Genomic DNA, 20,133 nt, shown 5'->3' with positions numbered 1-20,133 from the left:
TTCGGAAGTCTACCCAAGTTCCAAGTTCTATTATGTAGGGTAGATAGTCCAACAATAAACCATGTAAATTTCAGAGGCTTATATCTCTCTCAATTATTGAGTTGAAGATCTGTGTTTTTGCATACAGTTCATGAATTTAAAATTAAAATTAGATGTTGTAAGCGACCCAACTGGCCAAATTTTATTGATTTAAAACGCTACATTTCGACTGTGGATCCGGTCCTTTTCAAGCGCAAATACACCTCTCACAAATATCCATTAGTCAGGCATAATGCCCTAACTACGCCGAATCTAAAAACTAAACGACAAATTTTAGCGCTCCGCAATAAGTAAAAATAAAAAAATTGGTAATTATACAATTAAAAACTTACATATTTGTGTGTCGGGATCAAACGATAAAATATAAAATATTCGCTAAACGGCATTCTTCGTTAGATGTTTGTCAGAGCCGTGCGGTGGTAAAATTTAGACTGATGAACTTGACAATATATAAAAACAAACAGTTGCCGTAGTAATAAGCTGGGACGTAGAGAGAGAGGGAAGTAGCGAAGACGGAGAAAAAGTTATAGTTCTCTTATGATATGTTCGTAAAGAACGTTAAGATTCTACGTGTCCTTTTGTAAATCGATAGTGCCGTCAAATTTTTTAATAAAAAACATCTTCGCTAGTTCCCTCTCTTATTTCTAGTCTGTCTTTCTTGATGTAATATTTCTGGTTTTCCCCAGTCAAAATCATGCCCATAGAACATTCTGTGCTCGCTCACAACGGAATATTTGCTAATGTGCTTTCTGATATCGCCCTGGTGTTCCCTGAGACGCGTGCACAAATGCCTTTTAGTCTGCTCAATATACGTGACCTTGCAATCCCTGCAGTTTATCTTGTATACTATGTCGGTTTTTTTAAGATCGTCAATTCTATCCTTACCACGTCTTATTAGGCAGTCGAGTTTTTTAGGAACCGTAATTAAATAAGGTGGTGATGTGCCGTTCTTTTAACATGCGACAAATGCTATCACTCAACTTTTTAATATAAGGTAAAGGTTTGCAGTTCTTTAAATCAAAGGTTGTACTATAGTCAATGAGGGTGTTATGTGTATTGTTACGTGTTTTGAGAATGTTTAGACGCTTGGCTACGTGTTTATTAACGATTAATTTAGGAAAGCTATTGTTGTTCAAAATTTCTTTAACTATTTTAATGTTGCTGTCATGAAATTTTTCATCTGAAAGTAATTTGGCGCGATCAACCAAGCTAGTAATAGTATTTAATTTGTATTTTAACGGATGGTTAGAATAAAAATTTATGTACCGTCCGGAGAACGTCGGTTTTCGATGCTAATTGGTTGTCAGTCTGTTACCGTTCCTGATAACAGTCATGTCTAGAAAGTTGAGTGATGCATTTGTTTCAATTTCATACGTGAACTTAAGTCTGGGATGATATTCGTTGAAGACCTTTAATATTAAGCCCACACTCTTTTTGGGAACCACCGAAAATATGTCATCCACATATCTGATAAATATCGGGATATTACAATTCAAACGGCTTAGGCAATGCGTCTCTAAGTCGTCCATGATAATATCAGCAGCATCGGGCGATAACGGAGATCCCATGGGGCTGACGAAAATTTGTTCATAAATTTCGCCGTTGAAGCTGAAACTAGTGGACGATAAGACAAGGTCAATTGCGTGTAAAAACTGTGGTAAATTTAAGTCAGTCTTCTTAGAAATGTGGTTCCATCTTTTTTTTATTCCTTTTAGAACTAAATCTTTCGGGATGTTCGTGAATAATGCCGTAACGTCTAATGAAATAAGTATTTCGTCGTCTTTAATTTCTTTATTATTAATAAATCTCGCAAAGGACCAACTATCTTTAATATGTAATTTCGGTTTCGGAATTGACAAGTGTAAGGTCTGTTGGAGGAGACTAGCAACATTATAGAGCGGGCTTCCCAACGCTGAAACAATAATGCATAAAGGAAGGAAGGCCTTATGAACCTTCGGCAGTCCGTAGGCTCTCGGTAAATTTCCATTGGTACAATTTAGTATTCTATATGCACCATCACTGATAATGCTCCTGTCATGCCAAGATTTAACCAATTCATGAATTTTTGATGTAATTTTGTTAATCGGATCTTTTTTCAATTTTTTATAGGTATTTTGGTCTCCAAGCAATTCAGTCATTTGGTTTACATACGCGTACTTATCCAGAATAACAGTTACTTGGCCTTTGTCAGCCTTGGTGACAAGGACATCATCATTGTCCCGTAAGAATTTCTTGCAAGTAGTAAATTCTCTTGTGAAAAATCTATCGATATGGTTGACATGTCTATTCACACTGAGGAACTTGTGCAGCGAATTAGTAATGGAACGGCGTGTTTCCTCTACCAAGCTTTTCGGGATTTTATATGTGTTAAATTCAAAATTTTTAATAATGTCTAGAGCGGAGCACAAACGATCTTTTTTCTCTCTCGGATCAATGGGCAAGGCGAAATTTCCACCCAAACTTAAAAAGTTTAATATATTACTTGGTATAGATTTACTACTCGCATTTATGATCCATTTGCTGGCGCGATCTATGCTCGAAAATGAGTTATAAAAGGTATTTTGTTTAGTCATAATTGCATTGAATTTACTTATTAATCTTAATCTAGTTTCATCGTTATGTCGATCTATGGTGTTCAAAGTTTTTCATTACGTCATTCGGTAAAATAGAAGTAAGTGTGTCCTCGATTTTCTTAACATTAGATCGCAGAAAATTTAAATCAAAGATACAGACTAAAAAAAGAGGGAACTAGCGAAGATGTTTTTTATTAAAAAATTTGACGGCACTATCAATTTACAAAAGGACACGTAGAATCTTAACGTTCTCTACGAACATATCATAAGAGAACTATAACTTCTTCTCCGTCTTCGCTACTTCCCTCTCTCTCTACGTCCCAGCTTATTACTACGGCAACTGTTTGTTTTTATATATTGTCAAGTTCATCAGTCTAAATTTTACCACCGCACGGCTCTGACAAACATCTAACGAAGAATGCCGTTTAGCGAATATTTTATATTTTATCGTTTGATCCCGACACACAAATATGTAAGTTTTTAATTGTATAATTACCAATTTTTTTATTTTTACTTATTGCGGAGCGCTGAAACTTGTCGTTTAGTTTTTAGATTCGGCGTAGTTAGGGCATTATGCCTGACTAATGGATATTTGTGAGAGGTGTATTTGCGCTTGAAAAAGACCGGATCCACGGTCGAAACGTAGCGTTTTAAATCAATAAAATTTGGCCAGTTGGGTCGCTTACAACATCTAATTTTAATTTTAATTATTTACTGGCGACTCAAACTCTCTAATACTCTTTCATGAATTTAGTTGGCTACATACTGTATAAGATAACTTATAAGTCATTTTTAAAGTTCACCCACAATTTTAATTTTTTTAAAACAATGTCTAATGCTTCATTGTGTACAGGGATGTGTACACACCAATGAACTTAACCATTTATAACAATAAACCACATGTTTTATACAGTAAAATGTTAGTGTTAGTTTAGTTTTACTATGTTTTAAAATGTTGATTTAGGGAAGAGATAATTATAATACATGATAAGTAAGATATAGTAAGTATAGTAAGGTATAGTATGACTTTAAATTAAAGCTAACTTAATTATATATCAATCAAAGAAAAAGGACCGTTGAGCCGCGTAACAAGGTGTTGGTGTTCGTATATTCTATACTTAAGTAAAGAAGTAACGAATTATAATGTACATACTGTACATGTACATATACATATATTCCAACTTAATAGACTGCGCGCCGCAAATTTGTCGGACTTGAAACACATCAGTTATCTTGGAACATTAATACCCTTCCCTCCCCGGAATTAAATCGACATGATTTAATTGTTTAAAAAACTGTAAAGAATTTATTGCGAAAAATATAACCTCAGCCAGGATTCGAACCTGGAACCTCCCTCATTCCGTGCAGGGCGTCGTACCAATTCTACTACCGAGGCATGTGGTAATATTTATCGCAATAACCGGTTAATAATAATAAACTTGAAAACGATTTTTGGGTTCTCTTTTATGTTATGTTCACAATTTTTTGTTTTCTTCCGTTAGATTCATGATTTTTTGGTTTTTTTCCAAAGAGAATAAAAAAATCGTGGACATAGCACGGAAAAGAACCACAAAAATGTGCACATACCGACAGGATTCGGGTACAGCCAAAACGCGGGCGACGCTGCGTTGCCACATCTACCTACTCGCGAACTATCAACTGCTATTTCAGTCTAATTTCGATCGCTTTAACTTGTAATATATTTGTTATTAGATGGTGAATACGTGTTTTCTTGCGTTCCAAATGTTTGCATTAATTTACTGTACGCGTAGGTACGTTTTTTGAGCGTTTTTATATAGACTAGATATTAAAGAAAATTGGGATCAATCATCGCCGTCAACGCTTTCTCCATATAACCCCATGTAAAACGACGCATTTTTGGAAATTAATATCTCAGTTTCTGGATGATCAATAAATCTGAAATAATTCTCACACATGCGGTAGATCTTATATACTATCATATATATTTTTTACAAACTAAAATCTAGAGTTGACCAAACTGCTTCAACCTCCTTAACCCCGCAAAATATAATAATCCATTTTTCTTTGATTGATTTGTAATCTTGTGAACCTTATTATTATTTTTAATTATATATGTTATATTTTTATTATTTAAAGCTTATAATCAAAATTATTATTTTTAATCAGACATTTTCTCACTTATAGATTATTATTTATTGTAACAACTAGTCAGTTTAATAAGACTCGTATCGCCGTCTTTTATTTAATTAATTTGTTGACATTTTCACGAGTCTAATGATATATTTGAATCTATGCAGGCTGAAACATGCGCTTGTTAAAAAAAAAAAAAACTTACCAACGCTGTTATTGCGATAAATTTTACCACATGCCTCGGTAGTCGAATTGGTACGACGCCCTTCACGGAATGAGGGAGGTTCCAGGTTCGAATCCTGGCTGAGGTAATATTTTTTGCAATAATTTCTTTACAGTTTTTTAAATAATTAAATCGTATAGATTTAATTCCGGAGAGGGAAGGGTATTAATGTTCCAACGATAACTGTGTTTCAAGTCCGACAAACAATCGGCGCGCAGTTTATTAAGTTGGAATATATGTATATACGTATATACATTATAATTCGTTACTTCTGTAACTATTAATTCTCTAGTTGCGCACCACGTACCGCGCTTGACTCGTATCGCCGTCTTTTATTTAATTAATTACTTTAATAAGACTTATAACACAGATAACTGTAGTAAAAAACAAAATGGTTCATTGTAGACCATATAACATTTTTTATGATAATCTTCAAAAAATACGGTAAAATAATTCAATAGAAAAAAATTGCCTACAGAATTATAAAGCCAAATATACACACAAAATTATAGAATAATGAAAAAATAATAGATATAACAACAAAAACATGAAAAATACAATAAACTTACGAAAAAAACTTAGTTTGTCACCCAAAAATCACAAAATGTGGTCTTAAACGGCCGTCCTTCGCGCGATTTGCCGGCCGATTAAGGACCCGAAGAGGGGTTCAAATGCGAATTGTTGCATGACAACAAGCACAATCTAGCACTAACAAAAAATACACAAAAACGTTTTGAAAGAATTTAACTAATATTCACTCTAGATATGATTACTCAATTTACATATTAATTACTGTTGAATTTCTCTTCACAATAAGTAAAATATGCATAAAATTTTGTTAAGCAAAATTTGTTACAAAATTACCGTCAATTTTGTAAAAAAATCGACTGATTATAAATTAATTTTCAACATAGATAATGTGTATCATTCTAAAAAAAATCTGCTTGCGTTTATAAATTTTTGTCAACTTGTTCCATCGTGAGAATGCATAAAGCCAAACACTGGCTTGTCCGTCTCGATCGGCATTATTTCTTCCATTAGCTTTCCGCGTTCGCCGAGGACGGGGTAGCCTAGGTCAGGCATTCGTGACGTTATGTGGGTCAAAGAACCAGTTCAACAACTGAGAACGATAGCATACGACAGACCGCCTGTCGACGCCGGCCCGGTGACGTCACGCGACGCTATTCTCGGTGCAACGCCGACGCATTTACCGCGGCTAAAAATAAGGACTGCAGCGGTGCATTACCAAGCGCGCAAGCAAAATGACAGCCGGCCAATAAAATCAGCCTGCTTGCTTTGCTGCATTAGTAACAATAATAATAACGACAGTCGTTGTACGCTGTTGATTCCGTTCCTTGACACGGAGTCCAATTCGGACGCACAAATGTAAGGATGAATGAAGAATGAGATCATTAACGATCAATAAAAATAAAAAATGAAACAACTTTACGTATTAATTATCAGATTTCATGTTAACTATATATTTATTAAATAATTATATTTTTTACTTTTATAATTTTTATACAGTTTTTAAGTTGATCAGTAGATAAATGAACATGAGCAAATTAAATTTCTCGTAATATTTGACAAAATAAGCATTATATATAAGCATTATACAAATATATAGAATAGGCTCTTTTTTAAGCAATTTACATGTTGAGCCATTGTATAATTTGCATTACAGCCAACATATACCAATTTCTGTAATGGCTTTTACTGAAATGTTGCTCTATAATGCTAGACGGAAATGACTCGTGGGATATAATACAGTAGACAGTAGATAGCAATACTGAGAATTTGAATGACATATATGTGGCATATTGCGTCCCAGGCAGCATCTCCGAGTGTTCGATGAATGTTACAACCGTTACGAAATAACTGTTATTTGTGTGTTAGGAGTTTGCACCTAACTAATGTTCGGAGAATGTTCAGAGAATGTTCGTGGGACATTACGATGTAACGTTTGACGAGCTTTCGTCAAACATTCGGGTAACACAAAGCACGGGGGGATATTCCCTGTATACAGGGGGCAATTTTCGGGAAAGCAGCTTTTGCAAATTATTCATTTCCAATGGCGTATTCAGGATAAATGCTTAAAAGATAGGGATCCCTGAACCAATTTTAAATAAATAAGGACAACAATAAATAAAAATATTAAAAATAATTCAGAGAAGAATGCGATGAGAGTAATATTAAATGATTATCAGCGTGGATGTACGAGTGAGTGCCAGATATGGGTATGCGGCGCGTGACGACGCGGACGGCGGATAATGCGGCTTATAATTAAGTAGAGGATAAGTTTATTAATTTATTTAAAATTTCGAGGTCTAGCAGCGCCAAGTTTTTTTACAAGAAAAATTTATGTATTTTAATAAAATCTTTTTATTTTGTACTGTTACCTCTGTAATTCTTTGTGACCACTAAAAAATACACATGTGAACTTTGTATTTAAATATTTTGTATTCCCTTGTTAAATTTAAACACAATTTAAAGATTTTTCAAAGTAGTGCAACAATTATTTTTTGAGGCAATATATATGTTCTCTCTGTAATTGGCGCTGTAATTTAAAGAGATATCATTTTGTTTTTGTAATTGTAATAGATCACTTAAAGCGCGACTCTTCTTTTTGATAAGGTAACATAATTTTGTGATGTGTCTTGATAGATCACTTGGGTTATAATTTTTCGGAAATAAAGATACTACTGCTTAGATTTTTTCGAGATTTTTCGAGATATAAAGATTACGTCTACCACTTGTTACTTAAATTTTTTTGAGGTATAATACTACCATTTTTTTTTGACGTAACAACATATAGTTAAACTACTATGCGTGAACTTGGCGCCTTTTTTTACCTTTTTTTTAAAAAAGGTAATTTTGTACGGATGCCTTTTTGTAGTATTACGCATTTTATAAACAGTATGTACAGGATAAAGCTATTTGGAGGTATAATACTACCACTTTGTATTTTTCGAAGTAACAACATAACAGGGTAACAACATAATACATATACACTACTATGCGTGTACTTGGCGCCTTTTTTCACTTTTTTTAAAAGGTAATTTTGTACGGATATCTCGCCTTTTTGTAGTGTTACGCATCTTAATCTTATAAACAATATATTTTATAATCTTATAAACAGTATATACAAGGTATGAAGCTAAAAGTGTTATGGACTACTATTTCTAAAGAAAACAACAATTTAATATTTTGCTTAGTTTCTTAAAAATAATAATCTGTAACCCTTTGCTCTGTAACCCCACATAGTGCGCTTCGTAGTTTTCGGTGTCCAAGTGTAATAATACGTTGAATGCGATGTCTAGGTGTCCCAGGTTGCCGATGACGAGTCCACATAGTGCGCTCTGTAGTTTTCAGTGTCTACGTGTATTAATACCTCGAATTCGATATCTACGTGTCCTACATTCAGATTTAAAGTTATTAACACACCTAGACACCAAAAACTACAAAGCGCACTATGTAGATCTCGTCATTGGCAACCTGAAACACGTAGACATCCCTAAAATATGACAACAGATTGGCAGCAGATTTATTCAGGTATCGCAACAGATCCGATATCATCCGTGTCCGCATTAAGGGGATGCTGGAGTGGCAAGAATTACTGACATTTTTTTTAGCAAGCTAAACTTTGAATTGGCTTTACGAAATTAAAAAATTTTTTTTACAAAATTAAAGTACTCATAAAAACGGAAGGTGCTAGCGTTGATTTTACATCAAAAACGAAAAAAAAATAAAAAAATAATGTGACGTGACAACATTTGCTGCACATAAAAATTTAGACTTTGTACGTATAAAATATATAAGCATACATTACCTTCGGAAATACAATAAAGAAGAATATCGTGTGCTTGCAGAAATGAGCTGCGAGCTTTAGTATAAGAGAAAAGTCTGTTAGAAAATTTCATATGCACATGTTACGCGTCTCGTGCTTTGTATGCATGTGTAAGAATCGGTGAGCACTTCTTTATTGACGCTGATCGAGTTCGTCTGTGACTCCAGCATCCTCTTAAACTCGTATTTTGCCGGCAAAATCTGACAGCAAATTGTCGACAGAAACCGAGCAGAATTCGTCATTTCGTAAACATTATTTAAATGAAATACATATTTTAAATGGTTACAAAACAGCAGATTTTACTCATCAGTTTCTGCAATCAATCTGCCATTATACTCTGTTAGCAGATTCTGTTATATTTCTGCTGGTATTCTATTGACAAAATTTTGCAGCAAACACATTCAAAATCTGTTCTCGACTGCAGATTTAACTATCCGGGTACCTTACATACAAACAAATATACGGAATTTATAACTAAAGTTATTAAATATGGTTGAAAACTTATTTAATATGGTTAAATATGATTGGGTAAAATTAGTTAACATTTACCTACGAAAAGTTTGCAGAATCAGTTAGCAATAATATCGTTGTATGTCTGCTTTCAGGGTTCGTGTTGAGTATTATGTGAACGAAAACACATTCAAGGAACGACTGCAGTTGTACTTCATCAAGAATCAACGTTCGAGTAAGTAAAGATTGATTGTAATAAATAAAGATTATTTATGTTTGTGATAAATTTAAAACCCTAGATATACATAATTTGAAGCTTTTATGGAAAACTAAAAAATTTCGTAAAATTAATCGCTGGAATTTACATTGCCAATCATAAAAATGCGTTAATTAAACTTATATTTTAAAAAATCTTGTTTTGTCCTATATTTCCGCGATGAAAGATTGTCGTGATATGATTGTCACAATTGGTATAAAATTGTTTGTTATAATTTATACATGGCATCGCGTGTTGATACACATCGATTATACATTTGATATCGTATACCTCATGGTAGGCGAGAGATCCGCTGTCATAAACTCGTATCTATATTTCTATCTCACGCTATTTGATAGCATCATTCATTAAATTCCGCACTACATTGTGACATGCGAGATACGTAGTAAAACATGTCACGTTTTTATTTATATGCTTTTACATAACTTAATCCAACTTTCCTGTCGCTTAACTACTGAATTAACTACTGAACATTAGTAATTTAAAATATAACGATATATATATATATATATATATATATATATATATATATGTTTGTATACTTTAAATGAAGTATAACACACTGTTAAATTTATAGGATTAAATTAAACTCAATTTTGAGTAATTTTTAACCATTCCATAGGTCGCCACTGCTCCTACTCAATGTGTAGTTAGTTTAACTAAAACAATGTTAATTTGACTAAACCAATAAAGTTAAAAATAATCCTATTTTGTTTCAAACTAATAAATTTTGACGCACATGTGGTAGTTAAAAATAACAAAATATTATCTAACTTATGGTATTGATATTGGTTTAAATTTCATCCTCTAACCTTTAACAGTGTAATATGATAGTACAACTACAGTGCAATATGATATGGAAGCAAAAACATTTCTGATAAAAATAATACAACTTTCGAGATAAGTTTAACTGCATCGCTGCGCCGTATCATTATTATATTTTTAGTATTTTTACCAAATTTTTGTCGCCGGAAATAGCCGGATTGTCATGAACGATCTTCCGGGTTGCCGTAACGCGGTCTCGGAAGCTTTCTTTTGAAATAGCAAAGCCGTTCCAAAAGCACTCTTGAGAATATTGCCGCCATCATTTTCACGGATATTCTGAAAGTGCACGATTGTGCTCTGTGATGATGGTAATCGATAATAGATATTGCGTTGCCACAAATTCTTCTTACTTACTGGTGTTGGTCTTTGTATCTGACCAATGCATTAGGACGTGAGCCCAACAGGTCAACGCTTTGCTGCTCTTTATGAAGTTTGTTGCGGGTAACTTATAGTTAAAGCATCTCGTTAAAGCTACTTCGACGGTCGATACTTGGTCCAAGCTTAAACCAATCTTTGATCTAAGTCTTATTGTTAGTGAATCCTTAGCATATTAACGTAACTTTCCTTACGCTTAAAATAGTAAATCACGATACATTTGCATTATACATAGGGTAACTCCGGTATGTACGCCGCAGCTAAGGGAAACTTAATTTATCGAGTACTATTTACTATGTTTAAGGCAAGTAAATTATACTAATAAAGAGTTTATACTGTTTACTAAGGTGTACAAATAAGTCTCCGCCGTTTTACAATAGATGGCCCCACCAGGAGGTTATGGTTGAAATTGTCAGATGTAAAGTGTTATATCGTAAGGTTGGACATCTGGCAACACCATAAACTTGACATAGTATCAGACTGTATCGGCATCACATAATTCTTTTCGTGCAAAAATGTCTAATTTTGACCCGAATAAGCGTCATTTGCGGGAACTTTTGATTTATTTCTTTAATTTGAAGAAATCTGCAGCTGAGGCGCATCGATTGCTTGTAGAAGCATAGAATTTGTCGTGAGTGGTTTCAAAAGTTTAAGAACGGTGATTTTGACGTCGAGGACAAAGAACGTAGCGAAAGGCCGAAAGTGTACGAAGACACGGAATTGGAAGCATTATTGGAGAAAGATTCGTGCTAAACGCAAAAAGAACTTGCACTTACATTAGGAGTGACTTAACAAGCAATTTCACATCGTTTAAAATTGTTGGGAATAATTTTTTTTTGATAAAAAACGGCGGAAACTTATTTGTACTCCTAATACTATAAAAAAAAATCGAAATATAAAATATTCATTCTTTGTATTTAATCAAAAAAACTTTTAGAAAACTTTGCATTTTTGTCATATATCCCAGAAGGGTGGGTTATATGGCATTCATGGGTGAAATATACGCCTTATAAAAAATTCCAAATAATATGGTAATTATGCAGTATAGGGGAAGCACCTCCGATGACCTTGACCTTGACATATGTTGTCAAGGTCACCCTCCTGAGTGACCTTCAGAAGGTTTTAACCGTCGCTTGTTTTTTATTAAAAAATTATTAACAAAAAAAGTTTGGCGACCTCACCGATTTCAATGACCTTGATATATGTTGTCAAGGTCATGACCACGAGTAACCTTCAGAAGGTTTTAGTCGTCGCTCGCTATTCGTTAAAAAGTTATTAACAAAAAAAGTTTGGGAAATATAGCATATACATATAGGTGCATATATAGGTTAGTTCACGCGCTTTAAATACTAATAGCGTTTTTCACTGGCAGAGCCGGTGCGCACTCAGTGCACATTAAAGCCGTCGTACACAAACCAACGTAAAGTGTATGTTTAATATAATTGGGTTAAATCATGAAATCCTCAATATTCTTTATTGCACTATTTGGTAAAATATGTACTGAATATTTTATCAGTCGAAATATTTGCATTTTACTTTAAATATTAGAGACTTAAATCAGTGTACAACGGCATTAATGTGCACTGAGTGCGCACCAGTTCTGCCAGTGAAAAACGCTATTAAATACTTTTAAAGCGCGTCACTAATCTACATAGGTACGATTTGCTGCTTTAAATGTTGTGTTTTGGTAAAGCAGCGACTTTCTCGCGAAATAAAGTATACTCTGCTTTAAAGTAAAACGTAATATTAGTCGTTTATGCTTCTCAGTACTTAAAATAACTGCTATATTTTCGAAACTTTTTTTGTTTATAACTTTTTAATAAAAAACGAGCGACGGCCAAAACCTTTTAAAGGTCACTCAAAAAGGTGACTTTGACAACATATGTCAAGGTCAAGGTCATCGGAAGTGCTTCCCCTATACTGCATAATTACCAATAATATTTATAAATAAGGCAAAATGTCATAATAAGTTATAAAATGTGTGTAAGAAATTTATTAAGATGTAAGAATAATAAACAAATTATAAAACTGAAAAATTAAACAAAAAATAAAAGAGCGATAGATGCATTAAAGATTATTGTTATACGATTCAAAAAAAGAAGAAAAAAAACACATAGGAGATTTCGAGTTTTACAAAGTGTCTGTACTATGGCATGAATCTCGCATGCTAACTTGCCGTATATCCTAAACAGGAGATATATATAAGATATTAAGTTAAACACAAAATACAAGAGCTATGCACTTGTATTTTGCTGTATTTCATTATTTACTATCTCTCTACATTTATGTATCATGAAATAAACATTAAACCTTTTACATTCCCTACAGTAATCATTTTACGTAGGTCGTAACACAAGATCGCGTTTCTTACTACGGTGAGAAATCGATTCAACTCACGACAGTTTCGTTAATATTAACAATAAAGAACTGAAATTACAACACAATACTAATGTGGCATAAAGGCACATAACAGAATAATTGCGAGCAAGTACCTTCATTTTTTCTATTTTTTCTGACATCTGCGGCGTAAAACTCCGCGCTGCGTAAATACCAGAGTTACCCTATACCATATATGCTATATAATTTATATATTTAGATGTGGTCTTTTATTATTTTAGATTCTGTTGTGTGCACTAAATTTCCAGCGAAAATCTTTCAAATTATTTTTTTTATCTTATAAAAGTTTTACCAAAATTATTAAACAGAATAATGAATTCTCTTCGCCAGTATATATTCTATAAAATAACAAATAAGTAATTTTAAATCGACTTTGACTGGCAACCGTTGACTGAAGAATTAGTGCTCCATCCTATAGTTGTTATTGCGATAAATATTACCACAGCCCCAGTGGTTGAATTGGCACGACACCCGCACGGTATACGGGAGGTTCCAGGTTCGAACACTGGCTGGGGTAATATTTTTTCGCAATAAAATAAAATTATTTAATTCAGAAATTACATCATCTGACCAAAAGCGTTGGTCGAAATTAATAATGTCTTAACGATTGATCCGAAAAAGTGCTGTGTGAATCCGACAAAGCGAGTTGGCTCATAGTTTTTTCAATGGTCACATCGAAGAGATGTTATATGTATATTGCCAGTCAAAGTCGATTTAAAATTATTAAATTTTAGGAAATTCAGAACATTTTGGATTTATAACTAAATAAGTTTATGATTGAAAATTATGATAGATATAAATTTATGATATGCTGTTTAATTGTATACTTTTTGGGTAAATAAAGAACATTCAGCATTAGATTTAACTTGAGATGAAAATATAAAGACAGAGGGAGATATTAGTATTTTAATATTTATATAAAAATAGAACTGTTAAAAACTCTTGAAAATGTTTATTTATAATATTTATTGATTGATAGAAAATAATATAAAAAGCATTTCTCTCTCATAATTATCTTTAGACTTATTTCTAATCTATAGTATAAATCTTATATAAATCGAAACGTAGTATTATATTTTATTTTATTACAATTTAATATATTAAAAAAAAAAACTAATATGAGATTAATACGTAAATTAATACCCCCCCCCAAAAAAAATTGAATTGAGTTACAAAGATGTACATACCTAAATTAAATAAAAATGTAAAAATCACAACAAAGAAATGAAATTTATGTTTCAGGTTTGAGGATACGACTTGCCAATCTCTTCTTCAAGCTCTTAACATGCTTCCTGTATATATTCAGGGTTATTACCGACAGCGATCCAACGTTCGCTGCATGGTAAGCTACGTTAAATATCCGAATAAGTCCTTTTAAACGGAACTTAATAGAAATATAAAGTTTGCATCGAATTTTTGTTCGCGTTTGAATTTTTCAAATAAAAACTTAAATATTTTAAGGATATAAGTATCCGACAAAATAACAATTCAGAAATGGACAACTTAAAAATTGTTATTATGTTATACAAAATGCAAAACTGCATTTATTATTATTTTAATATTTCTATGTAGGGGAGACCGGGGCTAAGCCGACACTATTTTTTTAAAGGCAATTTTTAATATTTAATTAAAATTTTTAGACAAATTTTTTCAATGGTATAATATATTTAAAGAATGTTACTTCAGGTACAAAATTGATTCAGGAAGTTTTGCTGTACGTCGTTTTGTTTTGCCGACGGGAAAGGAAAAGTGACGCAAAGACAAATTTTCAAATTAAAAAATGCCGGGGTAAACTCGACACTTTGCCTGATCGACACAATTTGATCTGGAATTTATTTTTTATTGTCTGAAACTAAATATACATTTGTTTATTGTGTATTTAGAAAGTACAAAAATTTGGAATTAAGTAAAACAATCATTGGAAATAATAATAACAAAAATTTTTGAACATTCAATTATTTTCATCTGAACCCATGTCTGAAAAACAATTTATGCAAGTAAATTCGCGATTACACGTGCGCACACATTTGTCATATCCTGCCATATCCTGCATTACAAGCATCGTTTATTATTGGGAACCAATAAAACAACATGTCGACTTAGCCCCTGTCGACTTAGCCCCGAACGTCGTTTTTTACTTTTGTTACTCCAAAAATATAAAAAATTTTAAAATATGCAAAAATTATTATCGGATTCGTATAAAGCATCGAATTTCCCATCAAAATCACTTACCGGTAGATTTGCAAGAGTAAAGCTCGATGAAAGAGTAGACATTTTCGAGAGATCACAGAAATTACTTTTTACTATCAAAAACGCTTATGTCGCGTTAAAAATTACACTATAATTCAGAATGTTATCAAATTCCGTTGATAATACTGGCACATAAAGACGCATTTACAGTAGGAAAGGCAAGTTTCTACGATAGATTTAAATTGGCAAAAAGCCTAGTGTCAAGTTAGCCCCGTTGTCGACTTAGCCCCGGTCTCTCCTATTTTTTCACTTTATTTATCTTATGCGAATAAAAGGAAGAATTTCTATGTATTTTATGGCACTGAGAACGCGTTGCCGTTTCTTTGGATTACCTTTCAATTAAGTACATATTACTTGACTGACAAATAACAAATTATACTTAATAACAGAAATACTTAATAACAAAATTATAAAGTATTTTTTTATTAAATTAAAATTGGTAATATATTCATATTAGTGAAATAAGAATAAAAAGTTCTAAAATAAAAGAGAAATACGGAAAATCTGGAATATGTATGTAGCAGCACAAATTGCAACCGACGTAATGCTGAAAATATAGGAACTGCTTCATTTGGTTTCATTCCGTTTCGTCGTTGACGGAACGATTTTCTGGAAAAATTTTATCTTCCTAGAAATAAGCTCGCTCTAACGTGTGAGCAACGCGATACTCATGCATGATTACAATAATATTATGCAGCATTCCTATCATGACTCAGAATAAGACACGGAGATAAGACATCAGTAGATACGACGAATACAATACGACGTGATGTTGTTTGCATAGATATATGAGACCGGATAAATTTCCAAAAATTTTACGATATTTTTATATATACAATATTTTTAAACAAAATATATATAATAATCTATACTTTAAGTGTTTAAATTTAAATATTATTAACGTTTTATATAATCAATCTTTTAAAATTGTATAGAACACTAATAAGAATCACATTAGGTACTATAATATTCTCGTAAATAATCTTTGATAAACATATATGTAGGAATAATCTTGTTAAAAAACGTTTGATTAAAAATGTAATTTATTAATAATTTTATACAAGGTTTTATCTATCTTTATTGTTAGATTTCTTAGTAGGTAATTAGAAATGTTATTTGTTTTAATTGATGTATTTGAGTTGTTTGATAATGGAATTTTTTTTATCATTTATTAATATTTTTTAAGCGAAATTTACTAAAACTAATATTCAATATAATTTTATAATTAAAATTAATGATTAAGATTCCAATGAAATTTCCGTTAAACAGCTATCGATTCCTAATTTTCCGAGAAAATTGTCACTGACGGCAACGGCGATCTCAGTAAAAGTATCTTATCTGTAAGTTTCATACATCAAACGTAAATATTTCAATACGTTCTTGATTGGCTGTATAAGCTTTTTTCGGTATTCGATATTGTGTCCTTCCTATTTTTTCCGTGCGACGGTAATATTTGCGCGTATTCCCCAATGCGACCCAAACGACGTACTTGATATCAAAAACCTATCGAACTCGTCCGATTCGTGCACGCCAAATATCACGCGACAATCCGTCTCTCCCTATCCACACTCATCCGTCACTTATAACCCTTCTCTCTCTATCTCTCGCCAGTTACGATTGCACACCCGGCAACAAGACCGAGTTTCTCGCGTCACAGAACTTGACGGAGGAGGAGTTCCAAGACCACCCGACCATCAATTGGGATGCGATCCTGTGGGTCAGACGACCCTTAGAGTTGTGGGTTGTTCAAGTCATCTTGGCTATGGTGTCGTTAACGGAAGCTTTACTGCTTGCCTACCTCGGTTACAAGGTACGTCATCCTTCCCTCTTATATAAATAAATTCTGTTTTTATTACTTACGACTTATATTCGACTGCTGCTTGGGCACGCCCTCGTTATTTTATTGGCTCGCTTGCCAAAGAATTTTATGATTTTTTCACGATTAAAATATTTTTTTTCTCAAGATAATTAGACTATGCTAGAATGTAAAGCGATAATGTATATTGCGATTTTCTTGTACATGTAAAATTACTTGCATAAATAATTACATTACATATACAATTGTGGAATCATAAATTTTATTTCTAAAAATCTAGATTTATTTTATAACTAATATAAAAAATAGTATAAATTGTAGATATACACGTATTATTGAATTAAACAATTACAAAATAAAAATAATTGTAACTATCTATTAAAAATCTAACCTTTTGTTGTCACAAATTTCAAATCGGGCTTTAAAGTCTCTCATACAAAATCTCAATGAGTATCGACGTTGCCTTCTTTCATCAAATTAATCTTTAAACAATCAATATTTTGGTGAGATTTAGAACAAGCTTTTTTCTTTAAAATTTAGCCTGGCGTTTGTTTATTTCCGTTGGAAAAATAAAATCTATAATATACGTTATGCTCCCAATGTGAATAAACGAACGCAAGCTTAGTTGTAAGAATTTGTTTTATGCCTCCCCAAAATATTGAAGCTACCCGGGTATACATTGGTATACTCCCTTCTCCTTCTAACTCGCTGAGATAGAAAGAGAAGAGAGTATACTCGTGTGCATTAGGGTGACGTTTCCGAACGCAGCTCTGAATGCTAATCTGGTGAATACAGCAGCATCGAGATCTTCTTTCTGCGTGCTACAAAATTTTGAAGCCCAATCGTTTGTAGAAATTTGTGAAGTCAGAAGATGGACATTTTTTTAGTAGTTATTATAATTATTATATTATGATTAATCTCAATTCAATAAAATATATATAATACACTTTATACTGCTTTTTATTTTAATTATAAAATAAATCTATTTTTATAGAAACACAATTTATGGCATAACTATATGTAGTTTATATTATATATTTTATATGATGTATTTTACTTTTAATTGAAGTAATTAAATTAAAGATTAATAAGAAATATATTTTATCAATAAAAAAATATTTTATGTTTATTTAAATTTAAAAACTTAAAAAATTAACGTCTATGTTTAATAAATGTTTTTTTGTGTCAGTATAATATGTATACAGGGTGTCAATTTAAAAACTTTCAGTCGGAATATCTCGGAAAATAGCAAAGATATCAAAACACGGTTTGGAAAAAATAAAACATATTTTGATTTTTAAAAATTTAACCTTGGGTGGAAGCGTCACGGTCAAATAAAAGTCAACTTAATTTTTTTTAATAAACACAATTTTTTAAACATCTACGTTTGTAACTCTTCTCATTGCTAGCCCAGGTAGCAGACAGTCGTCATAATGACGTGATTTTTACGTCATTTTATGACGTATGTTACGTCATTTATTCCTAGAGTTTAACGTAAAAATGACGTATTTTACACGGTCCTAAGTCACATCCCAAAGACGTCATTTTCTGACGTTTTATTGACGGCAAAAATAGGTCCAATGTACGACATACCGGTTTCTAGAAATGTTTTTTATGAAATTAAAATTTTAAAATGTCTACTTGATAAACGTTTATAAAAATATGTTATTTTTCTTTATTTAAGAAAAAAAAGCTTTTTTAACTGTTTCGTTACATGCCATGTGCATATAGCCGCTCTCTCAAGGCGGTCACCCATCCTAGTACAGTACTTACCGCGTCGGAGTCGCTTGACTTCGATGATCCAGTGGACAGTGACGATCTTCTCACCCTGATGCTTCCTTATTAACTGTACTTGTCTATAACAGGTACATCTTTAAAGTGTTCAAAAATTTTGTAATGATATCTTCTTGATAATTATAACACTGCATGAAGTAGTTGTCATAAAACTATAATTACACACGCAATAACTAGATCCACTTATACCATAAATTCACCACGTCAATCATAAAATTACGAAACACTTTATAAATGTAGGAATATTCCTGTGAAAAATACTGTGAAAAATATGTTATTTTTACGTTAAACTTTAGGAATAAATGACGTAACATGCGTCATAAAATGACGTAAGAATCACGTCATTATGACGACTGTCTGCTACCTGGGTAGTCACGTAAACGTCTATATAATGTCATTTTACAAAGTCTTTTTGACGTATTAAAACATGACGTTAAATATACGTCACTTAATCGACGAATGACGTTACTGACCAATTATGACCAAATATTGACGTCAAAATGACGAGTGCTTGCTACCTGATGGGAGCTCAACATGATATGATCCAAAATCGTCGAAGGTCAAATGATCAAATGTAGGCTCACAGTGTTATTATCTTTGTACATGTTATGAGACACCTTTTGTAGTTTTGCAATTTTTACAAAATAAATAAATTATATATCTAGTTTACTTAAACTGATAAGTGCAGCAAGTGCTAATTCGTAGTACAAGTCACGTTAATTCCGCGTGTCAAATCAAAATTGAACGGATTTTGTTGTTAGACTGCTATCTTTGTTCGTGTTTGTATATTTGTGGATATGGGCAATGTCATGATGACTTAGTTTGGTATGTAGAATCACTATATTAACGCTTGTAATAAGAATTAGCACTCATTGTACTTACCAGTTTAAGTAAACTAAAAAAGAATATCAATCACCTACGTCCAACAATTAATATTAAAATTTGAAGAAACACAGAATCAATAGCAAACAAAAACAGAACTGTACAAAGAATAGTGAATGTAGCAACTCAACTTGAAGTGTTAAGTCATTGCATAATGACCTAACAAAAGGTGCAAAAGGTGTCTCATAACATGTATAAAAACAATAATGTTGTAAGCCTGCATTTGACCTTCGACGACTTATTTGGATCATAGCGCGTTGAGCTCGTAATGAG

The 20,133-nt window shown here is 32.4% G+C and overlaps 1 protein-coding gene across 1 annotated transcript in view; it reads left to right on the top strand.

Moving 5' to 3' along the window:
* Positions 1–20,133, top strand: part of LOC143894209 (potassium channel subfamily T member 1-like) — a gene marked incomplete at its 3' end in the record, with an annotated part of 136,206 nt that overhangs the window by 104,158 nt on the left and 11,915 nt on the right. The window contains exons 2-4 of the mRNA XM_077400352.1: positions 9,400–9,479; positions 14,361–14,460; positions 16,980–17,178. Coding sequence (XP_077256478.1) covers positions 9,400–9,479; positions 14,361–14,460; positions 16,980–17,178 — 379 coding nt within the window. The remainder of the gene's footprint in view (positions 1–9,399; positions 9,480–14,360; positions 14,461–16,979; positions 17,179–20,133) is intronic.

The sequence above is a fragment of the Temnothorax americanus genome, unplaced genomic scaffold, assembly GCF_048541705.1.
Source record: "Temnothorax americanus isolate GAGA-0224 unplaced genomic scaffold, ASM4854170v1 Scaffold131, whole genome shotgun sequence".
Classification (NCBI taxonomy): Eukaryota; Metazoa; Arthropoda; class Insecta; order Hymenoptera; family Formicidae; genus Temnothorax; species Temnothorax americanus.
Note: the sequence above shows the minus strand (reverse complement) of the source record. Positions and strands in the feature narration are given on the sequence as shown.